Genomic DNA, 26,219 nt, shown 5'->3' with positions numbered 1-26,219 from the left:
ACACAAAAGAGTCTGGAAAAACAACCACCTGAAGAAACACTCAAAGATCAGCGTGTACAGAGCCGTTGTCATATCCACGCTCCTGTTCTGCTCTGAATCATGGGTTCTCTACCGGCATCACCTATGGCTCCTAGAACGCTTCCATCAGCGCTGTCTCCGCTCCATCCTCAACATTCATTGGAATGACTTCATCACCAACATCGAAGTACTTGAGCTGGCAGAGTCCGCAAGCATCGAATCCATGCTGCTGAAGACCCAACTGCGCTGGGTGGGTCACATCTCCAGAATGGAGGGCCATCGCCTTCCCAAGATCGTGTTATATGGCGAGCCCTCCACTGTCCACTGACAGAGGTGCACCAAAGAAGAGGTACAAGGACTGCTTAAAGAAATCTCTTGGTGCCTGCCACATTGATTACCGCCAGTGGGCTAATATCGCCTCCAACTGTGCATCTTGGCGCCTCACAGTTCGGCGGGCAGCAACCTCCTTTGAAGAAGACTGCAGAACCCACCTCACTGACAAAAGACAAAGGAGGAAAAACCCAACATCCAACCCCAATCAACCAATTTTCCCTTGCAACCGCTGCAACCATGCCTGCCTGTCCCGCATCGGACTGGTCAGTCAACAACGAGCCTGCAGCAGATGTAGACATATCCCTCCATAAATCTTCATCCGCGAAGCCAAGCCAAAGAAGAAGAAAGAAGAAGAAAGATAGGGTGGTTAAGAAGGCATATGTTTTGTGGGCCTTCATTAGTCGGGGACTTGAATTCAAGAGTCGTGAGGTAAATGTTGCAACTTCTAGTAAGTCCACACTTGAAAGATTGTGTTCAGTTCTGGTCACCTCATTGTAGGAAAGACATGGAAGCTATGGAGAGGGTGCAGAGGAGAATTACCAGGATGTTGTCTGGATTGGAGAACGTGTCTTACGAGGCAACATTAACACAGCTAGGGCTTTTCTCGTTGGAGTTAAGTAGGATGAGAGGAGACTTAACAGAGGTCTACAAGATTATGAGAGGTATAGTGGACAGCCAGCACCTTTTTCCTAGAGTGGGAATAGTAAACACCAGAGGACATCTGTATAACATGAGGGGAGGAAAGTTTAAAGGAGACATTTTTTTTTTAAAACAGAGATGAGTGGGTGCCTGGAATGTATTAGTGGAGGCTGGTACAATAGGGGAATTTAAAAGACCCTTAGACAGGCACATGGATGCAAGAAAAATAAAGGGTTGAGGGTGAGGTGGGGAAGGTTGAGATTGTTGAATATGACTATAGCGGATGGTACCTGTACCGTGCTGGAATATTCTATAGAACCATAGAATGCTACAGCACAGGAACAGGCCATTCGGCCCCTCTAGTCTGTGCTGACCATCATCTCACTAGTCCCACTGACCTGCTTCCATTCCATAACCCTCCAGACCTCTCCTATCCATGTATCTATCTAATTTATTTCTTAAAGCACACGATCAAGCCTGCATTCAGCACACCAGATGGCAGTTCATTCCACACTCCCACCACTTTCTGAGTGAAGAACTTCCCCCTAATGTTCCTCTGTGGTGATGTGACTGGTTGGCCTGCCCTCTGGGGTCTCCCTACATTATCTCCTCCCTTGATCCTTCCCATGTGACCCCTAGCCATAAAGGTCGATTCTCCTCTCCTGCCCGCTCATTTTGCTAGCCTAGACTCGGGCCAGCAGTCTCTTGTTCAATAAGGCCTATCGTTCCCCTCAGTCTTCTGTTTGTGTAATTATTGGGCTACCGATAGCGGCCAACATCCCCCTAAACCTTTCTCCCTTCAGCTTAAAACTATGACCTCTCGTATTTATTTTCCCCAATCTAAGTGGAAAAAGCCTATTCGCATGCACTCTATCTCTCATAGTCTTGTAAACCTCGATCAAATCTCTCTCGTTCCAAGGATTAAAGTCCTAACCTGTTTAATTTTTCCTTGTAATTCAACTCCTGAAGACCCGGCAACATCCTAGAAAATCTTCTCTGCACTCTTTCAATCTTCCTGATATCCTTCTTGTAGTTCAGTGACCAGAACTGCACACAATTCTCACCAATGTGACTTCACCAATGTTTTTTTTTAAAACTTTATTTATTTGAAAGATCATTAGTAATAATAGAGCATACATTCCATAAATACAATTTTATACAAGTATATATAAATATATAAACAGAAACTAAGAATATATAATAAATCAAAATACATCTAAATGCATATATTCCAAATATGGTAACCACTTATTACAAAAAAAATAATAATTATCATGTAGATTATATGTAACTTTTTTCCATAGCTTTCAATTCAGTGCATTGCCACCACATTATATTAATCACTATATTATCTTTCCATGTACTTGCTACACATTTTCGAGCTACAGACAATGCTAAGTGTACAAATGCAATTTGAAATTTATCCAACCCTAATCCCTTTAAAGGAATCATATAACCCATTAAAAAAAAAGATGGATCTAATGATAACTTAATGTCATATAATTTTTCCAAAGTTAACCTAATTTCTTGCCAAAATGGTAGTACATAAACACAAGACCAAACAGCATGTAAAAAAAGTACCAGTACATACACCACATATAAAACAAGCGTCCGAATTACTAAAACCATATTTTTTCCAATTTCTCTGGTGTTAAATACAACTGATGTAAAAAATTATAATTAACCATTCCATACCACACATTCGTCAATTTAGTAACACTGTCACGACCCAATAATCTTCAGGAAAAACAAAGGCTAAATCATTTTCCCATTTAAGCTTAGACTTCTCCCATTCCGGTTTATCCATATTGTCTTGTAATACTTGGTACATAACAGAGATATAACCCTTTTTTGGAATAGAAGAAATCAAAGACTCGAATTCCGTCAATACAGGTAAAATCATCTCTCTACCGTACATAACTTTCACCAAAGCTTGAAGTTGATAATAAATAAAGAATTTTCAGCAATATCAAAACACTCTTTCAATTGATTGAAAGAAAGAAACTGTCTTTCTACAAAACAATCCTGTAACATCTTTATACCCTTAGAGTCCCAACTCTTTAAATGATTATTAAACAATGAAAAAGGAATAAGTTATATAATGGGGTTAAAATTGACAATTTACCTTTTGATCCTAAAATCTTTTTTTTAGTCTATACCTTTAATAGATGTTTTAATATTGGGATATTATATTCCTGCAACAAATTTACATTCCATCGAAATATAAATTGATGCACCTCAACTTCAGAAATACAAAACATCTCAACTTTAGCCCAACTCGGGGGTTGATCCAAATCCATCAGTCTATTAATAAATTTCAACTGGGCTGCTTCATAATAATTTTGAAAATGGGGTAATTGAAGCCCACCTAATGCATACTTCCAAGTAAGTTTATATAATGCTACCTGCGGTAATTTGCCTTTCCATAAAAATCCTGAAAAATCCCTTTGAAAGAGAACATGGTATTGATTGAAATAAATATTGAATTAGAGGAAAAATATTAATCTTAATACAATTAACTTGGCCAATTAAAGTTAATGGGAGATCTTTCCACTTAATTAAATCTGCTTTAATATTTTTTTAATAAAGGAACATAATTTAACTTATATAAAGATTGATAATCAATATTGACAATTATTCCTAAATATTTAATTTTACCAGACCATTACAATTTAATAATATTTTTATATTCTGAATAATCTCCTTCTTCAACTGGCAAAATTTCACTCTTATCCCAATTAACTTATATCCAGATAATGTTCCATATTGTAATAAACATTCCCGCAAATGCAGCAATGATTGTTCTGGATTTGTCAAATATATCAAAACATCATCTGCAAATAGATTAATCTTATACTCTTCATCCATAATTCTCATCCCTCTTATCTGTTCATTCCATCTCATTGTTTGAGCTAATGGTTCAATAGCCAATAGAAACAGGGCTGGTGACAATGGACACCCTTGTCGGGTCAAACGTGTCAATTTAAACAGTAATGAAACTTGACCATTTGTCAGCATCCTGGCAATCAGGTTCGTATATAAAGCTTTAACCCAACCAATAAAAAAAAGGCCAAATTTAAACTTTTCCAATACCTTAAATTAAAAAAACCCATTCAACCCTGTCAAAAGCTTTTTCGGCATCAAGTGCAACCACCATTGGTTGAGCTGCTGTTGATATGCATTGACCAAAGTAATTAATTGAAGAATATTATCTGAAGCATTTCTATTCTTAATAAAACTTGTTTGATCAATATGTATTAATTTAGGTAAATACTTGGCAAATCGATTTGCTAACACTTTTGCTATGATTTTAAAATCTACATTCAGTAAAGAAATAGGTCTATACGAAGACACTTTCAACAGGTCTCTATATTTTTTCAGAATTACAGTAATTAAAGCACTAGAACAAGATTCTGGCAATTCATGCTCTTCAGTTACTTGTTGTAATACCTCCTCAAACACAGGATAAATCTTCATTAAAAGTTTTATAAAATTCCACAGAAAATCCATCATCCCCTGGTGACTTCCCATTTGGCATCTCCAACATAGCTTCCTTAATCTAAAATTCTGTAAACGGAGCTTCCAATTCCATAACGTCCTCCTCTTCCAATGCTGGTAATGTTAATTTAGATAAATAAGATTCAATAGAACCACTATCCTGTTTCCCCTCAGAAGTATACATTTTTTTGTAAAATGAATAAAACTGGTCATTGATTTCTGAGGTTTATAAGTAACTGTTGAATTCTTTTTAACAGCGTTAATAGTCCGTGAAACCTGTTCCGTCTTTAACTGCCACACTTATGTGCCCTCTTACCCAACTCATAATAATGTTGCTTAGATTAATTAAAAGTTCAAATTGATAAGTTTGCGATGTATTATAACGTAATTTCAAATTAGCCAAAGCCACTTTTTAAAATCTTCTGTCACATCTTTCTGAAATTCCTTCTCCAATTCAGCAATTTGCTTCTCCAGTTCCAAACTCTCTGCCATATACTGTTTCTTAAATAAGCTTTTAATGCATCCCATAATACAAAACGACTATCTATAGAATTAGCATTCTTAGTCAAAAACAAAGTAATCTGTTCCTTAACAAAAGTAACAAATTCTGTTTTTTTCAACATCATTGTATTAAATCTCCATCTATAAGATGAACGTACCACTTCTGAACTTACGCAAGAGAAAAATAATAAAGAATGATCCGATATAACCCTACTTTTATATTCCGTCTATAATACTCTTCCTTGTAAATGTGCCGATACTAAAAAAAAAAATTCTATTCTGGAAAATGAATCATGTCGGGACAAATGAAAAGAGAAATCCTTCTCCGTACGATTGACCCCTCTCCAAATATCCACCAAATTTAAGTCCTTCATCAAAGCCCCAATTTGTGTCGCCATCTTTGATTTCTTTATACTTTTTGGAGATCTATCTAGTGAAGGATCCAAAACACAATTAAAATCTCCCCCAACTATGATATTTTCATTAGCTTGATTTAACAACAAAAAAGCATCAGAAATAAAACACTCATCATCCACATTAGGTGCGTAAACATTGAGCAAAGTCCAAGATTCAGCAAAAACTTTACAATTCACCCTTAAGACCCATCCAACATTTCCTTCCATATTTTGTAATTCAAAAGGAAAATTCTTATGAATTAAAATTGCTGCACCTCTAGCCCTAGAATTAAATGAAGAAGAAAACACATGTCCAACCCAATCTCTCTTCAATTTCAAATGTTCTTTTTCAGTCAAATGAGTTTCTTGTAAAAAGGCAATGTCAATTTTCATTTTCTTAATATAAGCCAAAACTCGCTTTTGCTTAATCGGATTATTTAACCCCTGAACATTAAAAGTTGCAAATTTCAAATTAGACATCCTTACAAATTAACAATATAATCTCTCACTACAAAATATCACTCCCCTTATAATAACTTAAATCACTATCCCTCCCCTAGACATTTAAAGAAAATGTAAAAAAAAGGAATATTAATTATCCCCAAAAAAAACTAACCAAAGGCAGTAACTCAATAAAAAACTGGGTGTGGTAAACCCCACTAGTGGCGGATGACCATCAAAGATTTCAGTGCTATCCACACCCCCCCCCCCTCAGCCAGAAATACATTATTCACATCAACACAATCAAATACTGTAAATATATTCAACCCAGTGACTCCATTCCCAATGATTTTTCCAGATCTTCAATGTCAATAAGACTTTATGTTAAAACTTCTTTCTTTCTATTCTTCCCATTTTTCCCCCATTCTTCCCATTCCCATTCGCCTTCTTTTTAGGCGACGGCGGCGAAGATCTTCCATATCCTCGCAAATCTGGTAGTGAATTAGCAAAAATTAATGCATCATGGTCATTTTCAAAAAATTGAGATTGAAAATTACCATAAAAGACTTTTAATACTGCAGGGTAATGAAAAGCAAATTTGTAACCCTTCCACCTCAATATTTCTTTAGCCGAGTTAAATTCCCAACATCGCCTAATAATCTCCTGACTCAAATCTGCATAGAAAAATGCTCTGTTATTTTGGACCATCATTGGAGTTTGACTTTGTCGGGCCTTCTGCACCGCCAACTGTAATATCATTTCTCTGTCCTGGTATTTCAAACAACAAATTAAAACCGCTCATGGCGGTTGTTCCGGTAACAGTTTCTTTCATAACACTCTATGTGCCCGTTCTAATTCTAGGCCTTCCGTAAAAAACTTCTTGCCAAACACCTCGGGAATCCAGTTCTTAAAAAATTTTATTGGATCTAACCCTTCAATATCTTCTGGCAGAACCATAATTTTCACATTATTTCTCCGACTTTGATTTTCCAATGAATCAATTTTTTTCAATGTCTTTCTTCTGAATTTCCCAATCCACAAAGGAATCTTCCATTTTTTCCATCTTTCCCTATTACGTTCAACTTGATTTTTATATTCAAGAAAAGCTGTTTCAATTTAAAAAATAAATTCTTACACTGTATCTACTGATTTAATACACTTATTAACATCACTCTTAACATATCTTCAGACATAGTAGTCATTTTGGTTGTCATTTCTAAAAATCCTTGAGTCATTTGTTTAAACATATTGTCCATTTGATAAGCAATCCCTTCCAGGACTGTACACACAGACTCCATTCCAGATTCCAGTTCCACTTTTTGAGGCCTACCTTCTCTGGTCTCCACCTCCAATTATTCCTGTAAGCTGTTCAGTAAAGTTAAGTCTTCTTCTTCCAGCGTTGTCGGTCCCCTCGTGGTGCGGCTGCGGGGTCTGTACACCCAACGACGGCATCCCGACCATGTCGGGATGCCACTGTTTGGGCCACCCCACAGCCCACACTCGATCCAACAAGTCCCAGACCCTTGAAGCACCATGCTTGCCCAGTAAGGCCAGGGACTGTGCAGGTGCGACTTCCAATGCCATTCTGCGCGTCCCGAGGAGCCCAAGCTCAAGGGCTCTTCTCTCAGCCGGGTCGCCTGCGTGCCCGACATAGTGGACGCGCGGTTCGGCACCGGCTGAACTCATTGTCAAGCTGGCGCCATCTTGTGGAGGCAAGATCGGTGCCGGCATCATACTTAGCCGGGCAAGAATCCTCTGCGCCTTGGAGGTTCCAAACGTTGGGTCCATGGCTTCAATTGAACAGGTAGGCCTCAATTCTTAAGCACTTTTAAAAGGTAGTTTCTTCTGCAGTTGAGTTTTCGTTTTTTTAACATTAGTAGCTATTATAACCCACTAATGTTCCCAAAAGTAAAAATACAACTTTAAAAACGAGTGCTTAAAAAAACTAGCTGGGGAAGGGTGGGACCGCACGTTTGTCCTATACGCCATCTTGCCACGCCCCCGCCTCACCAATGTTTTAAACAACTTCAACATAATATCCCAACTCCTATACTTTGCTTTATAAAAGCTAAGATGCCAAAAGCTTTTTTTCCAACCCTGTCCACATGTGATGCCACCTTCAGGAAACAATGTATCTGTATTCCCAGATCTCTCTATGAAACAGGTTTGCAAAGGGCATAGAAGAGATGACTCATGCAATTATTTTCCAGTATTTATTTGCTCCTTTTAGAAGACAAAAATCATACAACCATCATCATTGACTTCTGGGTTTTCTTTCTTTTTGACCCCTTTGCTCCCTTATCAAGGTAACAGCAGTGTCCATCCCACTGCTGTTTTAACATTTTAACATATATTTCAACATTTCAATATTTACTCAACTCCATGTACATGGTGCTAGCAGAGAGCTTTTAAGATTTGCCCAGAAAAACATTTTGCATTTTAAAATATTTTCAAACTATTTGAAAAGAACTATATTTACAAAGTGAAAACAGTGCCACCTGGTGGGAGAGTTAAAAACTGCATAGAAAAATTAACTTGCTAGAAACATACATTTAACAAGGAAATTTTGCACCTTTAGAAGTCAGAATAATGCAACCATCAGTCTCTGGGTTTTCTTCCTATTTTTTTTCAAAAACTCTTTGCTCTGAAGCACACAAAATAACAGAATCTACACTGTGAAATCTCAGCAAAGCTATGTTGATCACATAACCAGCACACGATAATGGAGTCAAAACACCAGCAAGATAAACACATCCATAAAACCTACATTAATGGTTAAAACAATATAAAACCAACTGTAGAGCATGATAATATTAGTAATGAACAATATACATTAAGATTGATGACATAACCAATTAATTTTCCAAGGAAAACATTTAAAATGGCCCAGTGGCAATCTTCTCCCCCATTTACCCTTAGCAAGGTAACAGCAGTGTGAGAGAGACAGGAAGGGAGGGCATAGGAGGTGCACAAGAGATGTGCATCACCAAACACATTCCCACTGGAGACATTATTAAAATGACAGTAAATATGAGTAACTCATTGAGATAAAATTCACAAATATAGAATTGAGAATAGAAATTATTAAAACCCATTTTTACTTTGTAATATCTGCTACTCTGCACTCCTCAGTGCCCTGTCATTTACTGTGAGTGTCCTACCTTGGTTTGCCCTTCCAGAATTCAGCCCCTCTAGTCTGTGCCGACTTGTCTGCATTAAATTCCATCTGCCATTTTCTGGCCCGTTTTTCCAACTGGTCCAGATCCCTCTGCAAGATTTGAAAATCTATGCTGTCCACAACGTTTCCAATCTTTGTGCCATCAGCAACTTGCTGATCCATTTTCCCACATTATCATCCAGGTCACTGATATAGACAAGAAATAGATGGAGAGATGGGACTGAGAAAAGAATAAAGTTCAAGGAAATGTTACGGAGTCCAGAGGACCCCCAAAACCAGCAGCAATAGATATGCACCACAACACAGGGTTACTTAAACAAAAGTAGTTTTTAATTATAATTGAACGAGAAAACAGAATTAAACTTTAACTTATTACTTAATCTACCTACTTAATCTCCCCTCTAACACTCAGCGCAGGTGTGTGTAATGTATATTTAAGATTAGAAAAATTCTTTGGATCACAGTCCAATCTCACGGGTTGCAGGCAATTCTTGTTCTATGCACAGAAGTTAGCCTTATCAAAGTTCACCAGTCTTTGGTGCTTAACAGGCAAATGGTTACCACTCAGGAGGGTTCTTGCTAGTTTTCAGAGAGAGATTCCTTTTCCAGGACTGATTCCTTCTCAATCAGTCTTGCTGACAAAACCTGCCACCTTCAGGGTTCTCCAGATGATTCTCTTTCTTTCAGGTCACCTTTCACACCGCTAGTCTTCTCCTTTGACCAGACAGACTTTCAAAGTTTGCCAGCTTTGTCCTTCTGGAAATAATTTCTGTGACTCCTCTCTCTGTTTCACACCCACCCTCTCTGAGAGCAAAACTATTCTCTGCCTGCAAAGATCACATGCTCTCCCAGGCAAACTGTTGTCGATACTTTGTTGCCTCCTGCAAAAAGCATTCTGCAAAAGTCCTGCAAATATTCTGTTTTAAAATGTGTTTGTGCGAGCTGCTCTAACAATTCCTCCCAAACCATCTCTAAATACTCTGTCACAGAAAAGAACATTGCAATGTAAAAAAAAACTGAGTACTCCTGCTGGCTTTCCTGCCATGGCTAAAGCAGCAGATCTTTTTCTGTCAGGGTAATGGATGTCATTAGGGTATTAGGAGGCCTGAGAAGATTCTATTTGTGATGGTGATAATTGTTTCAAATGCATGGACAGTTCTGTTAACAGCAGGAGTGCAAGCAAATTGAATTTACTGTCAACCTAGACTTGGGAAAAGGGAGCATGGTATTGTCATTAACAATCCACACACAACTTTGGATAAAACACTGCTTCAGATATCAGAAGCTGCTCTGTGACACATGAATGTGCTAACTATGCAGGGTACACCTTCTACATAGAACACTACAGCACAGAAACAAAACTTTCACCCATCTTCATCTGTCCCAGACTATTATTACGCCTCATCCCGCTGATCCTGCACCTGGACTTTAGGTCTCCTATACCCCTCCCATCACCTACTGAGAATTTCCAGATTTTCTGTTGTCATTCGCTTTCCTGATGCTCTGGCTAACTCCACCAGCCTGTCTCAATGAAAAATCCTGACGATTTGGCCCATTTCACCCTCTAACCTGGCAGAGAAGCTCACTGGGCTCTTTTTTGCATCCTGTAGGTCAGGAGTAATGATCACAAGACCAACACAAGATACTGCGGGCACAAGGATCTTCATCCAACAAAGGGAAGCTAGAAGGGCAGGCAGCATCTGTGGAGAGAGATGGACAGTCAAAGTACTGGGTTAGGTCCTTTCTTTGATATTGCGGTGGGAAAGGGAGATGATTAGCATGAAAGGCAGGAGCAGTGCAGAGGACCCAAGAGCTAACGAGTGAGTGTTGGACAAATGAAGGAGGGAGAAGTGGAGGAAGCAGTCAGGTAGGTGACGAGTTTACTGGCAGGCGCCAGTGCAGGAAAATGTGAACAGGTAAAGCGCAGATGGAAACAGTGGAACAAGATGGTGGTGGAGTTGACCTGAAATGGGAAAGGTCGATGCCAAGAGGAATATGGCCTCACCCTGACAATGAGTAAGCCAAGGACCGGCAGGTTACTGTGGGAACGTGACAGAATTAAAATGGGCAGCAAGTGGGCAAGTAGGAATTCCAATACAGATGTTAAGTGTAATGAAACAAATTGATTATGGAATTAAAGTTAACTGAGAAACCACTAGATTGTGGTATTAAACCCCCCCCATTTAAATTTAATTGATATTTACAGCACAGTTGAAGCCAATTCCAGCCCACGAGCCCATGCACCCAATTACACCCAATAAACCTAGTACATTTTGGAGGGTGGGTGGAAACCAGAGCACTTTGGGAAACCCCATGGGAGAATGTACAAATGCCTTATAGGCAACAACAGGTTCGAACCTGGGTCGCTGGTGCTGTAACAGTGTTGCACTAGCCACTATGCTAATCGTGCTACTAATGTCCTTAGAGAAGAACATTCGGAGTTAGACGGAGACACTGGGTAGGGTGAGGGTTTATTTTCCAGAGCATAGGAGGCCGAGGGGTGACCTTATAGAGGTTTGTAAAATCAAGAGAGGCATCCTGGTGTGAATCCCTTAACGGCAGCCGCCAGCAGCCCGCCACTGTGTATTCTTCTCCCTCAAAACCCCTCGCTGGTCCGCTGTCATTTCACCGTCCCTCAAACGAGGGCATTCTCCATGTTTTCTGGTGCCCTGTGCCAATCCTCGGCTTCCACAGAGTCAGCTACGCCTTGAGGACGCTGCCAAACACAGGCGCTGCCATCTTGGGCCCAGACCCCGCGGTTGCAGGATTTTAAAATGGCTCCATTAACAGGCCATTAAAGCCTGCGTAGAGTGGAAGGTGGTTGGACTCTAGAGGGGAGTGGGAGTTCACATCAGCGTCAGCACAACCATTGCATCAGTGTCACCATCTCTCTTTTATATATAAAGGTGAGAGAGGAGAGATTTAAGAGGGACCCGAGGGGTGACATTTTCACTCAGAGGGTGGTCTGTACCTAGAAAGTGTTATGATTTTGACATTTAAAAGACATTTGGACAGGTGCATGGAGAAGGAATGAAATGGGACCAGTCCATTTTGGCCAGCATGGACACTGTGAGCCACAGGGCCTTATTCCTTCTGTATGATATGACTGCATCTCCAATCCTTACCTAGCCTTGCCTCCATGTGACTCCAGGCCCACTACTGGGAACATTACCATCATACTGTTTTCTCCAGTTAAAGTCGATCAATAAATCACAAGAGATTACCTATGGTGCCGATTTTGTAGGTGTTTACATTTTCCCCGGTGTTTGTAGCTGCTTCATGACCCCTTCAAACCCCTCTGCGAGATTGCTGGGTAACTCTTAACAGCTTTCAGTGGTCTTGGCAATTAATTAAAGATGGACATGAGATGTGGGCACAGGGAGGCCTTCGTTTCAGGGGCAATAAAACAAATGGGAGGGGGGGGGGTTTGATCAGTTTCTAGCTCCACCACACTGTGATCAGCAAGGACCATTAACGTGTTCTGCTCCTGTTCTAGTGCCTACATCGGAGCCACAAGCGTATTCAGCATGCTTCCAAACAACAGGATCAAAAGGAGATCAACAAGTCATTACGAAGTGGAACAGCCTGAAGGTGGGTAAACCTTAGCCAGGCATCTGGTCAGGTATACGTTTGGAATCAATAGCTCTTCCCTCGCTTGCTCTCCTTTCCCAGTGGGAATAACAGGAGGGAAATTATGGTAATAGATAGCAAGTCAGTCTGAATCAGTGGGCAAGAAAGCAGAGGTCATGTCAGGTCAATGGCCCTTCACCAGGAAGGTCAAGAAAGGAACACATTTCTGGATGTAGAGAGAACTAAGGAGAAGGTTGATGTTTAGTGGAGAGAGGGAAGAAATGATGAGGGATAGGGGTAAAAGGAGGGTTGTCAGGTTGAAGGCCAGGTTTTATCCACCTTTCGAGCGCTGTGTGAAAGAATCACGAGGCAGATTGGTGGATGTAGCTTTACCCATCTTCGATCCACCTAGGTTGGTAATCTCAGCGGTGGAGCGTATTTGACTCACGGAGCTGGCTTTCTTCAGTTCTGCGTGAACACACAAGTCAGGTTCCTAAGATGGGTCGTGTCTACGGGAATACTGCTGCTTTGCAGTATAAAAGGGGCTTCTCCCCCTCCCCCCCTCCCCCCCTCCCCCCTCCCCTCCTCCCCCCCTCCCCCCCTCCTCCACTCCCCCCCTCCTCCACTCCCCTCCTCCTCCACTCCCCCCCTCCTCCACTCCCCCCCTCCTCCACTCCCCCCCTCCTCCACTCCCCCCCTCCCCTCCCTTTGTCCCCTTCCCTCTCCCTTTCTCCCTCCATTTTGGGCTGTCTTCAATGTACTTCAGTTTGGTGTCAGCTCATCAAGATGACTGATTCAAGATTTCTTCATTGTCATGTCATAGTATAGAACTAGTGATATTACAAGAAATTGCCTTCTGTCTGTCATAAGGCAATGACTGGGATCACCATGCAGAGGCCACCTGGTCTTTGATTATTTCTAACAATTATCTGATTTCAGATGGCTCGTGATTTATTGCACCTGGGTGAATTATATTCCAAGCACATCCCTGGCACTGGGAGACCCCATCAAAGGGCGCATATAATTCCCCACCCTGGTGCTCTCCACTCTGGTGCAGTAACCCCTGATGCACCCATTGGTCAATATTCTGAAATCCATCTCAAGATCACAAGATATAGGAGCAGAAGGAGGGCCATCGGTCCATTAAGTCTGCTCCACCATTCTAGTCACGAGATGATCCATCCTCCCGCTCAGCCCCACTCCCCGTAACCCTTGATGTCCTGATTAATCAAATACTGGCCAATCTCTGCCTTAAATAAACCCAATGACCTCACTTCCACAGCTGCTCTCTGACTAAAGATATTTTTCTGCATTTCTGTTTTAAATTGACTCCGTTTTATACTGAAGTTGTGCCCTCTTGTCCAGTGAGAAGTGGGATTGGTTTGGCATGTTACTTTGGGAGGAGCAGAGCCACACATGGCCAGGAGGAGGCCATTCAGCTGCTCTTGCCTGGTCAGTCACCCAGGAAAAATTATACTCCAGGGTGCTGCATTAACCCATGTCCTTGAATAAACATCTACCAATCTCCACCTTGAACACACTCGCAGTGACTGAGAATTCACCATGCATCCATACCTTATCTCAGCCCTGACCCTTTGGTTTGATTCTGGACACCCACTAAGGGAATGTCATTCCCACATCTCATCTGCCAAGCTTAGTCATCATTGAACACAAGAGCACAATGCAGGGCCTTCAGCCCTTGATGTTGTGCTGACCTATATATACCTACCAAAAAAAGGACTAAATCCTCCTGCCCCGTAATCCTCGATTTTTTTTCATCCATGTGCTTGTCTAAGAGTCTACTAAATGCCCCTAATGTTTCAGCCTCCACCACCACCTCTGGCAAGGCATTTCAGGCCCCCACACTCTCTGTGTAAAAAAAAAACCTGCCCCTGATGAGGTTTCTCAGAGATTTACTATCTTCTAAACCCAAGAGAGTATGCATCCAATCTGATGACAACTGCCCACCTCCTTGGAATCATCTGTACCTCCTCCTGTCACAAGGATATCCCTCCACGGCTATGGAGACCAGCCCTGTTCCCAACAGTCCAGGTGAGGCTTCACCCTGCTCCTGTCTCTTGCACTCCAGACTTCTTGCCATAAAGGTCAAACCATTGTTTGCCTTTCCAATGGTTTCCTCCACTTGGACATCAACTTCCAGTGATTTCGCAACAAGGACACGAAATCCCTCATTGAACAACAACACCGATCAAACTTACATCTTTAAAAAATATCTCAACACAAGTGGGACAAGTTCAAATTTAATTCAGTTGGACTCTTCGTGTTGTACAGAAGCTTCCGTGCATCCTCTTTACAACCCAACAGCAGTGAAGTTGGATCGACCTTAAAACCTACAGGAATTGGCAGATGCCGGATATGAGAACTTTCCAGTTGCTTGAAACTCGCTATTTCAATGCACCCGCATTAAAAATAAACAGATTAAAAGGCAAAGACCTTTCAAAATGTAAAGTAATTTGAGAAATGAATCAGTATTGTAGTCCTTAATTATGTAAAGTTCATTTAAATGAGATAACATAAAATTTAAATTCGAACCCGGGGGGCTGGCGCCAACGGCGGTGTCGTCAATAATAACCCGCCCGTTTACAGATAAAAGCCTCACTTGATGGTCAAATAGATAAAGATTCTTACCAGAAAGGGCCAGGAACGAGCTACCCCTTCATCATGGGCGCCGCCATTTTATTCAAACGCAACTTTATTGACACCTGATCCAAATATCAGCTGTGGGCGGGGCTTGGCCGGGGCGCTGCTGCTGTGGGCGGGGCTTGACTGGGCTGCTTCTGCTGCTGTGGGCGGGGCTTGGCCGAGGCACTGCTGTTGTGGGCGGGGCTTGGGCAGGGCGTTGCTGCTGCTGCTTCACCAAGGGGTCATAAGGGGTCGTGTGTTGCTTCGGAGAACATTTACTTTTACAATTTTAAACTTTTATTTAAATTCTTATTTTTCATATTTATTTAAAATGTTTAAAAATGCATTTATTTCCTTGAAGTTTCTTGGCCAGTTGCTTGGATGATTAGGATTTTACTTGGTCATTGGTACAAATCATCGACCCATTTGGGAATGGGGTCTTCCTCTCATGTCTGACTTGCGATGTGAGGAGATCGTCTGCTTTTATTTTCAGGTCCTCCCCAGAAGGTCGTTCGGCGAATGTTCACCAATAGCCGGGAGCGCTGGAGACAGCAAAACGTCAATGGCGCCTTCTCCGATCTGCGCAAGCTCATCCCGACTCACCCTCCAGACAAGAAGCTGAGCAAGAACGAGATCCTGCGCCTGGCCATGAAGTACATCAGCTTCCTGGTGAAGCTGCTCAACGACCAGACGGTGCAGCAGGAGCCCGGCGAGAAGGGTTGGCCGGGGGTCAGGAGAAACGGGGTGCGCGGCTCCGTGGAAGTGGAGCTGGCCGAGGTTCCAGCCCAGAACACGGGGGCCGAACCCCCAGCTGCTCCACCAAAGAAGCTGGGCTTGGTGGACATGGCTGCCATGGCGGTGCGTAGACAGCTGTCCTCCCTCAGCCGTGCAACGCCGCCATTGGCCGGTTGCTTCAACGACTGTGGTAGCCCCAGCACCGAAGAGGAGGAGGAACAGGAGCGCTTGATAAAGACAGAGCCAGAATTAGGTCAGCGGAGCCTAGTAGCAGCTGTGGCTCAAAGATGACAGAGATCTGGGCCACGGGGACAGGCAGGAGGCTCCAACGTCCAAGGCCAGGATGGGCCTAATTCCTATTTGAACTGGGGTGAAAGAACTCCCATCAAGTGGGCAAACTCAAGGATGCAGCAGTGTCTAGACCCAATCCAGGGGCCCGTCACTACATAGTGAGCAGAGTTATTTTGTACAGACTCCCCCTTCTGTTCCACGGACATGTGATGCTTCAAGGCACGCTGAATGCTTTGTCAATTGGGAGTCTGTTTATTGAAGTTGACACAAAGGCTGAGTTACACTCTCTGGACCCTGTTATTAAACTTCAGGAACTTCATCAACCTGTGTGACAGGTGACGACTGTTGAAGGAACTGCACTCAAAGATATGCCATTGGATTATTTGTGGAGTAACAGTGGCCTGATCTGCTCCCTCTGGTCATCAGCAGGTAATGGGATTATTCACTCACTCTGGGTAATGTGTTCAGACTCTGTGAGATGAGAAAGATCTCTCCATGGCTGCCGGGACTGGTCACACTCGGAGAGGTGGAGGGAGTGAACAAGTTGGTTGACAGTGACAGCCATCAATTATTGTCAGTGAATATCCCCACATGAACACACATTCCAACAAGAATTTACTTTTAAGCAGCAACAAGGAACCTGGGCCTGGTTCTGCTTCCTTCATCCAGGAATAACGAGGCCTGTCAGAGAGCACCATTGTAACTCGATCATCCCAGGGATCTGAGCAATCTGTGGCATTGCAGAAGTCAAAATCACAGGAATTTAATGACCTGCTATCATCAGCACTGGGGCTCTGACAGATTAGACTTGACGTTATCTGTTTTCATCAACAATAACACTGGACAAGAAAGATTTTGCTTCCTGAACACAACTGGGTGCATTTTACGGATTTCAAGCTGCTGATCACGAAAATCCCTCAGAAGTTTTCCTATCATGTACCATTTACTTGGCAACCACAGGGCACCAATCTACATCCAACTGATTGACCACATGCTTCAAGCAGACAAAACCATGAAGTACAACATGTCGTTGAAATTTCATTTTCTGCATCCGCACTTGGACGTCTTCCCTGCTGATCTCGGTGCCGTCAGTGACGAACGCGGTGAAAGATTTCGCCGGGACATTGCGACCATGGAAAAGCGGGATCGGGGAAACTGGAATCCATCAATACTGGCCGACTCTTGTTGGACTCTGACACGAGAGGCATCAGATGCCGAGTACAAATGAAAATCAGTGGCAAAACATTTTTCGGTCGGTTGAACTAACGCAACGTGTCAGTTTCATTACGCGATTAAACATGCTAAATTCAATCAAAGTTAATTTAATGTTTCTCCTGGAATGCAAGGGATAATATATGAGGAATATTTATTGGCTCTTGCACTGTATTCATTGGAGTATAGAAAAATGAGACGGGATCTGATAGAAACATTTCGAATGCTGAAAGGATTGGACAGAGAAGATATGAATAGGCTGTTTCCCTTGGTGGGTGAATCCAGGACAAGAGGACACAAGCTTAGAATTAGAGGGGACCCATTTAAAACAGAGATGAGGAGAAATTTCTTTAGCCAGAGGGTCGAGGATTTGTGGAATTCATTGCCACGTGGAGCTGTGGAGGCTCGATCATTGGGGGCGATTAAGGGGGAGATTGATAGGTATCAAATTAGTCAGGGGATCAAGGAATATGGGGAAAAGGCTGGAAATTGGAACAAGATATGAGAACGGTTTAGCTCAGAGTGGATTTGCGGAGCAGACTCCATGGGCCGAATGATCTACTTCTGTTCCTTTATCTTGAGATCTTGTGATCCTATGTGATACAGCAAATCTGAAATCATCTTTGTCTTCATCTTGAAGTTGTTTACCATAATCCCCAATTTTTTTTTCAGGAAGTGAACCTTTCAAAAATTATTGCTGTCAGATGTAATGAAAAGTCACAGATTCCAGTTTTTATCCAATAAAACAACATCTTGTAATGCTCACCAGGTCTCTTCCACACCACACGTGCCTTGATGGAATTCTGACCCACTGTGGTTGTGGGTGACGTTATCAGATGCACGGTTTGGGCGTGTGGGGGAGAGGGGAGAAATTTTAGCTGAATCAGATCACTCAGAATGTGTAGGAGTCATGTGGAAATTCTGACATGCAGTTAATTACAGAAACACAAAGTGGAATCACTTGATTAAAGTTCTTATTTAAATTAACCAGAGATAAAATGGGAAAAAATAAAAACCAAAAAAGTCAGGGCCTACTTGTAATGGTCCTATCATCTGGATCACGGACAGCCCTGTACTGTTGACATGCTGAGCGAACTACTCTCCATAGAATACTGCAGAATCCCAACAACTTCTCGAGCACCTACAGGCTTCGAATCCATGCTGGCCATCTGCTGGCCCGGCCGGTCTCAGCTTGGCGAGGATTCATTCAGGAGACTCTTCGCAATGCGAATTCCGTCCTGGAATTCCATTCACTCAGTAAAGTTAAGAACAGCAGGATGTCTCCTGCTGCATTGAGAGGAGATGTGAAAGTCTGCAGACGCTAACACAAAATCAGCCAGACCACAGCAGGAGCACCGAATGCAGTAGATGATCTCTGCAGATTCACAAGTGACGTGCTCCCACCTGACTTCTCCCTGTCTCCTTTCCCCCAGCTCTATCTCTCTCTTCCCTTTTCCCTCTGTCTCCTTTCCCAGAGCCAAAATCAATTCTCACGTCCTTTTATCATATCCAATGAACACCTTTCGTCTGTGGATCTGGACCCATCCCCCTCCCACCTTTCTCTCCCCACCCTTTAATTCAGATGTCGGACTTTTTTCTTTTTTGAGGAAGGTCTCAGGTTTGAAACCTTGGTTATATATCTTAACCTTCTATGGATGCTACAAGACCAGCTGAGTTCTTCCAACATTTCTGTGTTTGGACCCTTTATCGGGTTCTGGTGAATTGACAGAAATGAATTTCCCAGTTTATGCGCAAGGTTTGGCCAGGATAACTCTTGAATAATCAAAGAAATGGCAGATGTGACCTCAAGTGGACTCTGAATCACACTGCATGAGATCTTATGTGAGATGTTCCAGCACTTGTTCAACCACGCCCCAATGGAGATAAAAGCAAAGACAAGAACAAAACAGTTACAACTGAGTGTGGGGAGGAGAGGAGTGGTGTGATATGCTACACTATAGCCAAGCTTAGTGGGACCCAGCTCTTGGGTGTTCATCTACATTGATTGATACAAGTCCCAGTCAGATAAATTGAGTGATATCAGAAAAGGGTATTGTACATAACAGTGACCTTATGTACCATTTCTTGGTGTGTCAGTATTTCCCAACCAAGTTAAATTCAACACTTTTCCTCGTGGATGCATAAAATGTTTCAGAATTACCATAAACACCATCGCCTACTGTTCTATTTATTATATGTGTGAAAAGTTTCAAAAAACAGGAAAACAAGCAGTTTGTTGTGCTGGCAGATTTCAGTGCTTTAAAATTTGAACTTGTATTAGATGCATATTAATAATTCCTTCCTCCTCTCCAACAGCCCCCCATCCACCTCTCCAACCCGCCTTTGTTTTCCCTCCTTTTTCCCAACCCTCCCCCCCCTCAAACCTCCTCTCTCTCTCCCTCCCTCCCAACCCATCCTCCCCATCCCAATGCCACACATTGGACAACACAGGTTTCAGGTGAGATGGGGCAACTTTAAGGAAGGCACAGAGTGGTGGGAAGTGAGGAAAACAAGCAGTGAGGCTATGGAACTGATATAGATTAAAGAGGAGGAGGTGCTTGCTTAAAGCAAATAAGGGTGGATAAATCTCCAGGGCCTGACAAGATATTCCCTCAGACAGGGTTGTAGAGAGAGCTTTTGGCATGTTGGCCTTCATAAATCTAAGTATTGAGTCCAGGAGTTGGGATGTTATGGTAAAGTTGTGTGAGGCCAAATTGGTGAGTATTGTGTGCAGTTTTGGTCACTGAACTACCGGAAAGATATCAATAAGATTGAAAGAGAAGATTTACTAGGATGTTGCCCGGACTTCAGGAACTGAGTTAAAGGGAAAGGTTAAACAGGTTAGGATTTTATTCCATGGAGCATAGAAGAATGAGGGGAGAGTAGAGGTATTTAAAATTATGAGGTGAATAGACAGAGTAAATGTAGATGAGATTTTTCCACTGAGGGTAGGTGAGATACAAACCAGAGGACATGGGCTAAGAGTGAAAGGGGAAAAATTTAGGGGGAACTTCTTCACACAGAGAGGTTTGGGTATGGAATGAGCTGTCAGCTGAGGTGGTGAATGTGGGGTCAATTTTAACAATGAAGAAAAATTTGGACAGGTACATGGATGGGAGGGCTATAGAGTTCAGGTCAGTGGGACGAGAGAGAATAAATAGTTCAGCACAGACTAGAAGGGCCGAAGGGGCCTGCTTCTCTGCTGTAGTGTTCTATGGTTCCATGAGCAAGCCATTTAAAAAAAAATCACGAAGTGACAAACGTGGAGGGCGTGGAGCAGGAGAGAGTGGCCACAGATCCATCGACAATGGTTGACAGGTGTTCCAGACAGATGAACAGCCAGGAATGGAGGGATAGGGTTTGTGTGCAGGCAGCTGAGATTATTTGGGTTAGCACAGATATTGTGGGCCCAAGGGCCTGTTCCTGGGCTGTTCAATAAAAGACATAATCAAGACCTTTTGCATGTAAATAAAATACACTTCAGAAACCAAGACAATAATCAGGACCACATGTGTCAGTCTTGCCTACCATTCAGAACTCCATTTTACCCAACGGCTTGTCTCCCATAAATCTTCACCCTCTTGTGCTGACCCACAGCCAACTACAAATTAAAATGTACACAGCACTTCTAAAACACAAATCATCCAGCTCTGGCTAGCAATGATTAGCAAAAACCAGGCAGTTGAAAGTGTCCCTAAACTTTTTCTTTGATTTGGAATATCCAGTTAAAAATGGCACCGTTCCCAAGAGGGAACAGGTATCCAATGGCAACCTGGAACCAGAGCCAATGAGAATGGGAAGCCCTTGATGAGCACAACGAACAATTTGGATTTGGATTAGTCAATCAATACCGATTTAGGAAATGAGCTTTTTCTGTCTTTAAAAAGAGAAATTAAAGAGAAAAAAGGAAGATTTAGGAAATTGAATACACTCCAAACAAGTTATTACTTGGAGTAATGCCTCATCAATCTACCTCATAGGGCAGCATGGTTAACATAGTGGCTAGCACGACACTATTACGCAATGACCTGGGTTCGAATCCAGTGCTTTCTGTAAGGAGTTTGTATGTTCTCCCCATGTCTGCATGGGTTTCCTCCGGGTGCTTTGATTTCCTCCCACATGAAATGTACCGGGGGGTGGAGGGGTTTAGGTTAATTGGATGGGTGACACGAGCTCGTGGGCTTGTTATCGTGCTCTATGTCTAGATTTAAATTTAATTTAAATTTACTGTCAGTAATCTCCCCTTCACAATTCCCTAACCTAACAGTAGGTTCCCATTTTTACCCAATCAGTATGAAACCCATGTAGTCGGTATTTTGTGTGGAGTTAATCAGTTCCCACCACACCTTCCCGATCACTTCCATTCGTAGATAATATTGGGGCTTTCTAATTTCAGAATAGATTTCACATTTATTGTCAGGGAACATACATGTTCCCTGAGATTCTTTTCCCCGCAGGCCAGGCAGAATTACCACTTACTGACAGTGCAAAAAAAACCGTTCTCAATGTACACATGTAAACAAATAAAAACAAACTGACTGTGCAATACAGAGAGGGGAAAAAATCGATAAAGTGCAAAAGTAAGAGTCCTTAAATGAGTCCCTGATTGAGTTTGTCGTTGAGGAGTCTGATGGTGGAGGGGGAGCAGCTGATCCTGAACCTGGTCGTCTGGGTCTTGTAGCACCGATACCTCTTTCCTGTTGGCAGCAGTGAAAACAGAGTGTGTGGTGGGCGGTGTGGATCCTTGATGATTGCTGCTGCTCTCCAACAGCAGCGTTCCCTGTAGATGTTCTCGATGGTGGGGAAGGTTTTGCTCGTGATGTCCTGGGCCGTGTCCGCTACCTTTTGCAGGGCTTTATGCTCAGGGATCTGGTATGGTGTCCCCATACCAGATCGTAATGCAGCTGGTCAGCAAACTTTCCACCACACATCTGTAGAAATTTGCCAGCATTTCCGATGTCATACCAAATCTCTGCTAACTCCTGAGAAAGTAGAGGTGCTGATGTGCTTTCTTCACCATGCCATTAGTGTGTGAGGCCAGGAAAGATCCTCCCTGAGAATAACTCCCAAGAACTTCAAACCAGATAATTCATATGGTCCAATTTACTCCAAAACCCAGACCATTCTGTCACGGGGTAACTGCATTTTCATTATTGGGAACTCGTCAGGATTTATATCACATGATCATATCAGAAAATGGATTCTTTACGTTGAAGTTCACAGCCAATGCAGGCATTAAAACAGTTCCCAGGAAAACATTAATAGAGATCTGTAGGTTTAGTGAGGCTGTTTATCGGTAGTGCCAATTTAAAGGTGGTGTATAGTGTGTCAATGTGTCGTCATGAGTCACTGATAGTGGGGTCATGGCTTTTATCACCACTGAAGACCCCTTCAGTGAAAATGCTTCCGACGAGGGAGGATCAGTGATGTAATTCTCCATAAATTCTGTTTCCCTCATGCTGCTCAGCAGTCAAGGTTTTGGGAGATGTATCGGAGGAGTGAGGACGAGGGTTTGGGCGATGTGTCGGAGGAGTGAGGTCGAGGGTTTGGGTGATGTGTTGGAGGAGTGAGGTTGAGGGTTTGGGCGATGTGTCGGAGAAGTGAGGTCGAGGATATGGGCGATGTGTCGGAGGAGTGAGGTCGAGGGTGTGGGCAATGTGTCTGAGGATTGAGGTCAAGGGTTGAGCAATGTGTCGGTGTACTCTGGCAGAGGAGTGAGGTCGAAGGTTTGGGCGATGTGTTGGATGAGTGGGGTCGAGGGTTTGGGTGATGTGTAGGAGGAGTGAGGTCGAGGATTTTGGTGATGTGTTGGAGGAGTGTGGTCAAGGGTTTGGGCGATGTGTCGAAGGTGTGAGTTTGAGGGTTTGGGCGATGTGTCTGAGGAGTGAGGTCGATGGTTTGAGCGATGTGTCGCAGGAGTGAGGTCGAAGGTTTGGGTGATGTGTCGGAGGAGGGTGGACAAGAGTTTGGGCAATGTGTCGGAGGAGTGAGGTCGAGGGTTTGGGTGATGTATCAGAGGAGTGAGGTCGAGGGTTTGGGCGAAGTGTCGGAGGAGTGAGGACGAGGGTTTGGGCAAGGTGTTGGAGTTGTGAGTTCGAGGGTTTGGGAGATGTGTCGGAGGAGTGAAGTCGAGGATTTGGGCGATGTATCGGAGGAGTGAGTTCGAGGGTTTGGGCGAGGTGTCGGAGGTGTGAGTTCGACAGTTTAGGAGATGTGTTGGAGGAGTGAAGTTGAGAGTTTGGGCGATGTGTCGGAGGAGTGAGGTCGAGGGTTTGGGTGATGTGTCAGAGGAGTGAGGTCCAGGGTTTGGCCAATGTGTCGGAGTAGTGAGGTCGAGGGTTTGGGTGATGTGTCTGAGGAGTGAGGTCGAGGGTTTGAGCAATGTGTTGGAGGAGTGGAGGTCGAGAGTTTGGGCGATGTGTCGGAGGAGTGAAGTCAAGGGTTTGGGCGATGTGTCAGAGGAGGGCGGACGAGTGCTTGGGCGATGTGTCAGAGGAGTGAGGTCGTGGGTTTGGGTGATGTGTCGGAGGAGTGAGGTCGAGGATTTTGGTGATGTGTCGGAGGAGTGAGGTCGATGGTTTGAGCGATGTGTCACAGGAGTGAGGTCGAAGGTTTGGGCGATGTGTCGGAGGAGGGCGGACTAGAGTTTGGGCGATGTGTTGGAGGAGTGAGGTTGAGGGTTTGGGTGATGTATCAGAGGAGTGAGGTCGAGGGTTTTGGCGAAGTGTCGGAGGAGTGAGGACGAGGGTTTGGGCAAGGTGTCGGAGTTGTGAGTTCGAGGGTTTGGGAGATGTGTCGGAGGAGTGAAGTCGAGGATTTGGGTGATGTGTCGGAGGAGTGAGTCGAGGGTTTGGGCGATGTGTCAGAGGTGTGTTTTTGAGGTTTGGCCGATGTGTTGAAGGAGTGGGGTCGAGGGTTTGGGCAATGTGTCGGAGGAGTGAGGTCGAGCGTTTTGGCGATGTGTCGGAGGAGTGAGGTCGAGGGTTTGGGCGATGTGTTGTAAGAGTGAGTTCGAGGGTTTGGGCAAGGTGTCAGAGGTGTGAGTTCGACAGTTTAGGAGATGTGTCAGAGGAGTGAAGTTGAGGGTTTGGGCGATGTGTTTGAAGAGGGAGGTGGAGGGTTTGGATGATTTGTCGGTGTGAGTTTGAGGGTTTGGGCTATGTGTCAGAGTAGTCTGGTGGAGGAGTGAGGTCGAGGGTTTGGGCCATATGTCGGAGGAGTGGTGTTGAGGGTTTGGGCGATGTGTAGGAGGAGTCAGGTCGTGGGTTTGAGCGATGTGTCGGTTGAGTGAAGACAAGGGTTTGGGCGATGTGTCGCAGGAGTGAGTTCGAGTGTTTGGATGATGTGTCGTATGAGTGGGGTCATGGGTTTGGGCGATGTGTAGGAGGAGTGAGGTCGAGGGTTTGGGCGATGTATCAGAGGAGTGAGGTTGAGGGTTTGAGCGATGTGTCGGAGGTGTGTTTTCGACGTTTGGCCGATGTGTCGAAGGAGTGGGGTCGAGGGTTTGGGCGATGTGTCGGAGGAGTGAGGTCGAGGGTTTTGGCGATGTGTCGGAGGAGTGAGGTCGAGGGTTTGGGCGATGTGTCGTATGAGTGGGGCCATTGGTTTTGGCGATGTGTAGGAGGAGTGAGGTCGAGGGTTTGGGCGATGTATCAGAGGAGTGGGGTTGAGGGCTTGGGTGATGTGTCAGAGGAGTGAGGTCGAGCGTTTGGGCGATGTGTCGGAGGAGTGAGGTCGAGGCTTTGGGCAATGTGTCGGAAGAGTGAGTTTGAGGGTTTGGGTGAGGTGTCGGAGGTGTGAGTTCGACTGTTTGGGAGATGTGTCGGCGGAGTGAAGTTGTGGGTTTGGGCGATGTGTCGGAGGTGTGAGTTTGATGGTTTGGGCTATGTGTCAGAGTACTCTGGTGGAGGAGTGAGGTCGAGGGTTTTGGCCATATGTTGGAGGAGTGAGGTCGAGGGTTTGGGCGATGTTTCGGAGGAGTGAGGTCGAGGGTTTGGGCAATGTGTCAGAGGAGTGAGGTCGAGGGTTTGGGCGATGTTTCGGAGGAGTGAGTTCGAGGGTTTGGGCAATGTGTCGGAGTAATGTGGTCGAGGGTTTGGGCGATGTTTCGTAGTACTCTGGCGGAGTACATCACCAGTACATCTGCGGCTGTTTCTTTTCAGCTAATTGAGGGAGTGAATATTTGGAACAGTGAGTGGGATGCCAACGAGATCGACTTTGACATGGGGGGTCTTCACTTATGTGTATCTGCATCTAAGTGGATCTCAGCCTTTTGTGTTTCTGTGTCTTCATTTGTGTGTGTGTTTTTGTTTGTTCGTTGTGTTTCTGTGCATGCAGGTTTGTGTGTTAGTCTCTCTGTAATCTGTCTGTCTGTATCTGTGTGTTTGTTTATCTGTATGTGTTTGTGTTTGTTTATTTGTGTGTGTGTGCCTGTGTTTGACTGTGTGTATGTCAGTGTGTTTTTGTGTGGTTGTGTGAGCACGTGTATGTGTATATGTGTGAGTGAGTGCATGAATGTATGTGGATGTGTGTCTATGTGTGTGTTTGAGCATGTGTGTGACAGTGTATGTGTGTGTGAGTGCATGTTTGTGTGGCTGTATGTGTGTGTGAATATATGAGTGTGTGTGCGGGTGTGTGTGTGTGTTTCTAATTCCGTGCCTCTTATCCCCAGTTGAGCAGCCTTTACCCAGGGCCAACGCTCAGCCTGCAGTCAGCCAGCTCCTTGCTGTGCGTCCCTCACACTCCTGGAGACACAAACTCTGCTT

The 26,219-nt window shown here is 43.8% G+C and overlaps 2 protein-coding genes across 4 annotated transcripts in view; one reads left to right on the top strand and one right to left on the bottom strand.

The window, feature by feature from the left end:
* LOC138758367 (protein lyl-1-like) overlaps positions 1–20,959 on the top strand; it is a 35,368-nt gene extending 14,409 nt beyond the window's left edge. For all 3 annotated transcript variants that reach the window (XM_069927190.1, XM_069927191.1, XM_069927192.1), the window contains 2 exons: positions 12,500–12,594; positions 15,710–20,959. In XM_069927190.1, the coding sequence (XP_069783291.1) occupies positions 12,500–12,594; positions 15,710–16,242 (628 nt within the window). In that variant the 3' untranslated portion in view covers positions 16,243–20,959. The remainder of the gene's footprint in view (positions 1–12,499; positions 12,595–15,709) is intronic.
* A 2,169-nt stretch (positions 20,960–23,128) lies between these two features.
* LOC138756796 (mucin-6-like) lies at positions 23,129–25,585 on the bottom strand. The gene is made up of 3 exons (XM_069923185.1): positions 25,571–25,585; positions 24,404–25,354; positions 23,129–24,094 (listed from the first exon to the last, which is right to left on the bottom strand). Exons 1-3 carry the CDS (start codon positions 25,583–25,585, stop codon positions 23,129–23,131), a joined length of 1,932 nt encoding a protein of 643 aa, XP_069779286.1.
* Between the last annotated feature and the right edge of the window lie 634 nt (positions 25,586–26,219).

This window comes from Narcine bancroftii, chromosome 3, assembly GCF_036971445.1.
Source record: "Narcine bancroftii isolate sNarBan1 chromosome 3, sNarBan1.hap1, whole genome shotgun sequence".
Classification (NCBI taxonomy): Eukaryota; Metazoa; Chordata; class Chondrichthyes; order Torpediniformes; family Narcinidae; genus Narcine; species Narcine bancroftii.
Note: the sequence above shows the minus strand (reverse complement) of the source record. Positions and strands in the feature narration are given on the sequence as shown.